The sequence below is a fragment of the Microtus oregoni genome, unplaced genomic scaffold (assembly GCF_018167655.1).
Source record: "Microtus oregoni isolate MIOR12 unplaced genomic scaffold, Mior012 000040F_ref0000088, whole genome shotgun sequence".
NCBI lineage: Eukaryota > Metazoa > Chordata > Mammalia > Rodentia > Cricetidae > Microtus > Microtus oregoni.
The window spans coordinates 20034572-20039261 of record NW_024543207.1 but is presented as its reverse complement, the minus strand read 5'-3'; the positions used below and the strand labels follow the sequence as shown (position 1 = coordinate 20039261).

General features: G+C 47.5%; 1 protein-coding gene across 1 annotated transcript; it reads left to right on the top strand.

Moving 5' to 3' along the window:
• The first annotated feature begins 284 nt into the window (after positions 1-284).
• LOC121433665 (protein RCC2-like) lies at positions 285-2120 on the top strand. Its single transcript, XM_041632163.1, is given in 2 exon segments — positions 285-764; positions 767-2120. Coding segments are annotated over 2 exon segments (1560 nt in total). The 5' UTR covers positions 285-325; the 3' UTR covers positions 1888-2120.
• The last annotated feature ends 2570 nt before the right edge of the window (positions 2121-4690 follow it).

The following is a 4690-nucleotide window of genomic DNA, read 5'->3' as shown; positions in this document are numbered from 1 at the left end:
CTGATAACTGTGATTGCACGAAAAATGGAGGTGAGCAGATAAAATAAAATTAAAAAAAGAAAAAAGAAAAATGGAGGTGAGACATGCCTTCATTGTCTTCTATGTTCTTGCTTATACCTCACAGATGCACTTCTGCTCTAGATCAGGAGACAAGAGCTTAAAAAATAAAAAATAAAAGAGAAACATCGCTTGTTTTAGGGAGAAGAGTGTAGAGGAACAAAAGTAAGGAACAAGCCTCGTCCCGGCCCGGGAGAGAAGAAGCCGTCGACCCGTCTTTTCAATCGCTCCCCCTCCCTTTTCTCATCACTCCAACCAGCCCGCGACCATGCCCAGGAAGAAGGGGGCGGCCTGGGAGGAGCCGAGTTCAGGCAATGGCACGGCGCGCGCGGGGCCTCGGAGGCGCGGCGGCCCCGCGGGCAGGAAGCGCGAGCGGCCCGAGCGCTGCAGCAGTAGCAGCGGCGGTGGCAGCAGCGGCGACGAGGACGGCCCGGAGCTGGACGGGGCCCCCGGCGGCGGCAAGCGCGCGGCCAGGCCGGCGGCGGCGGGCAAAGCGGGCGGCGCGGCCGCGGTTATCACTGAGCCCGAGCACACGAAGGAGCGCGTCAAACTCGAAGGGTCTAAATGCAAAGGGCAGCTTTTGATTTTTGGGGCAACAAACTGGGACTTGATTGGACGGAAGGAAGTGCCTAAGCAGCAAGCTGCGTATCGCAACCTTGGTCAGAATTTGTGGGGGCCCCATAGGTATGGGTGCCTGTCGGGAGTCCGGTGCGGACCGTGGTTTCGGGTTCATGTGCTGCCCACAGCCTCCTCATCACCACAGAAGGGAAGCTGTGGAGCTGGGGTCGGAATGAAAAGGGGCAGCTGGGCCACGGTGATACCAAGAGGGTTGAAGCCCCTAGACTCATTGAGGCACTCAGTCACGAGGCAATCGTGCTGGCCGCATGTGGGCGCAACCACACCCTGGCGCTGACAGACACTGGCTCCGTGTTTGCCTTTGGAGAGAATAAGATGGGACAACTGGGCCTTGGGAACCAGACAGATGCTGTCCCGAGCCCTGCTCAGATCATGTACAATGGGCAGCCAATTACCAAGATGGCCTGCGGGGCTGAATTCAGCATGCTGATGGACTGTAAAGGCAACCTCTATTCCTTTGGGTGCCCTGAATATGGCCAGCTGGGACACAACTCAGATGGGAAATTCATCGCCCGGGCACAGCGGATAGAGTATGACTGTGAGCTGGTACCCCGGCGGGTGGCCATCTTCATTGAGAAGACCAAGGACGGGCAGATCTTGCCTGTCCCAAATGTGGTAGTTCGAGATGTAGCCTGTGGTGCTAACCACACACTGGTCCTGGACTCACAGAAGCGAGTCTTCTCCTGGGGTTTTGGTGGCTACGGCCGACTGGGCCATGCAGAGCAGAAGGATGAGATGGTGCCTCGCCTGGTGAAGCTGTTTGACTTTCCAGGGCGTGGTGCGACCCAGATCTACGCTGGCTATACTTGCTCCTTTGCCGTCAGTGAAGTGGGTGGCCTGTTTTTCTGGGGGGCCACCAATACATCCCGTGAGTCTACTATGTACCCGAAAGCAGTGCAGGACCTCTGTGGCTGGCGGATCCGGAGCCTCGCGTGTGGGAAGAGCAGCATCATTGTGGCGGCCGATGAGAGCACCATCAGTTGGGGTCCGTCGCCAACCTTCGGGGAACTGGGATATGGGGACCACAAGCCCAAATCTTCCACTGCAGCTCAGGAGGTGAAGACCCTGGATGGCATCTTCTCAGAACAGGTGGCCATGGGCTATTCACACTCCTTGGTGATAGCACGAGACGAGAGCGAGGCTGAGAAAGAGAAGCTCAAGCGGCTGCCCGAGTACACCCCACGTACCCTCTGAGGCAGGGTGGCACTCCCCTCGTGGCAGCTGTCATTTACACGTGCACTGGGACCAGAAGTCAGACAAGGAATTTAGGAAGCAAAAGTTGACCGACGATGCATTGGGTCAGCCTCTCTGCGGTTCCGTTTCCAAACAGTTCAACGTTAACTACCTTTTTCTGTATGCTTTCCAAAGTGTTTTCCCTCAATGTTTGATTAAAACATCTGCTCATAAAAAAAAAAAAAAAAAAAAAAAAAAGTAAGGAACAAAAGATCCCTTCTTTCCTCCTGTGGCTTAGTCCTCCCGGGAGAGGAGACGGGTCCTTGTGGAACCTCCTGCTCCTGACTGCTATTCCGCTCATATGGGCAGAAGTGAGGGCTTGAAGGATTCCAAGAATGGAGCTTCTGTTCTTCCAAAAGGCAGAAGATGCCTCTGATTAAAAAGTCAAACCTTGCCGGGCGGTGGTGGCGCACGCCTTTAATCCCAGCACTCGGGAGGCAGAGGCAGGCGGATCTCTGTGAGTTCGAGACCAGCCTGGTCTACAAGAGCTAGTTCCAGGACAGGCTCCAAAGCTACAGAGAAACCCTGTCTTGAAAAACCAAAAAAAAAAAAAAAAAAAAAAAAAAAAAAAAAAGTCAAACCTTCCCACACCAACTCCATCCTTAACTGCTCAGGCCTTTGAATGTAGGTTTATAACCAGAGGAGAAAAGCCATGAGCTGTCTTTGGGAGAGATTGCCATGTCAGTCTTGAGGTAGGCCTTCTGAACTAAAGAGAAACTATCCCTACTTCCTTCACAGAGACCCCAAGATGTTCCCAGAGAGCTAACATTGGGCTCTTGGACCCTAACCTGAGGATACTGTTTTCAGAGGAAATCTATGGAGGAACAAACAGGAAGGAAAGTCCAGAGAGGGAGTCCACATGGACCCACGCACAGCCCTGGGTTCCCTCTGCAGTGTTTCCAACTACCACCAAAAACATTTAAAGTAGAACAGAGCCTGGGGGTCTCTGCTGTGTCTCAGAAGAGGAGGCACAGCTGCTCTCTATCCAGCAAACTTAACACATGTGTTGTAGACCTCTCTGAAAATTGCATCAAGGAACACACACAAAGTAAAGGAGCAAAAGAGGGATGTTAAGCAATGAGCATCACTTGGGGTGACCTTCAGGTCTTTTCATTTCACCATTTCAACAGACTATGTGGGTGTACTACAATAACTTTAATAATTTTATTATCCCCAAGGAGCTGTTATATAGCAAACAGGCAGCAGGGAGCAGAGGTAGGATGCTGGAATTCAGGTCTGGAGACACCCCTAGCTGATAAGGAAATACTGAGGGTCTGTGATTGTTAACTAACAAAGGAAATTCTAATTGCTTCTAAAGCCAGGGGCATGCAGGTCTTGCAGGGAGAAAAGATACTAGGTTAATTTTCTAGGCCCAGAACTTACCCCACAGAGGTGAATATACAAAATACAGGTCTCAAAATACAGGCCTTTGCTTCTGGCACATATTTCCAAATATTGTTTATAAAAGTTTGTTTATATTGAAAGGGGGATATGCTATAGAGATTTGTATTGGTATGGATCTTGGTTTATTGATACAAATTTTAGGTCGAGTTTGTTATATGTATATTTCTGCTCTTGATTAAGGTATTGTAATTGTGTAGCTCATTTAAAATGTAATATATAATTAAGAAGTATAGGTTAATTGATAGTCATCTATAATAGTCAAACTTGTAGTCATGTTAGTTAGATTTTCTAGATATACAGAGATGTATTTCAGATAGTTAGATATTCTTCAAACCTTTCAGAGACATTCAGAATATGTCATTTAAAATGTTTTAAGAAGTTAGAACTTTTCATGACAATGAGACACATTTGCTCCTGGCAGCACTGATTACTTCAAGAGGAAGATGGGCATTAAAGAGGCTCCTTATAGAGTTGGTTAGCTATTTGGGCAAGAAACTGCTCTTGCCTAGACTGCTTCATGGTATGCTATAAAAATTGGACATACAGGACCTGCAGAGAAATGACTGCTGAGCTTGCCTCGAGGTGAGATGATCCTTTGGGATTCCTGCTTCATGAAAGAGTCTGCTAGACATTCTGTAGGATACAGAAGGAAATGACAACAAACTGCTAATAAAGGCAGAACTGTCTTTGAAATTTTCTGCTTCTTGGAAAAGTCTGCTGGATACTATGGGCCTATAGGATGAAGATGGATGCGCCAATGGTACAGAAGAACTTTGGTTGATTGTCCAGGCAGCGAGATGTCTCTGTCAATTTTAGAGTTTTGGAAGTTGTTTACAACTTACAACATTTCCTGTTTACTTAGGTAATATATCTTTCTGGAGTCTTTGATGGAGTTGAAGAGTAGATAGTAATAATTATAGTTTTCTTTAGTTATGATAGAGGATAAAGTAGATATAAATGTTGTGGTTGTAATTCTTGCTTGATACTTGTTTTGTTATATGTAATTTTACTATGTTAAAGTTAAAACCTTCCTTTTCATTTAAATAGAAAAGGGAGGTGATGTAAGATTCCCCTCTGTATGCTGTGATTACCATTAATGAATAAAGAAACTGCCTTTTCCTGTTGATAGGACAGAACTTAGGTAGGCAGGGAAAACTAAGCTGAATGCTGGGGGAAAGGAGGGGAAAAGCCATGTAGCCCCCTCAGATACAGACGCCGGAATTTTCCCAGTAAGCCACAGCCTCGTGGCGATGCACAGATTAATAGAAATGGATTAAATTAAGATATAAGAGCTATCCAATAAGAAGCTACAGCTAATAGGCCAGGCAGTTGTTTAATTAACACAGTTTCTGTGTGAGTA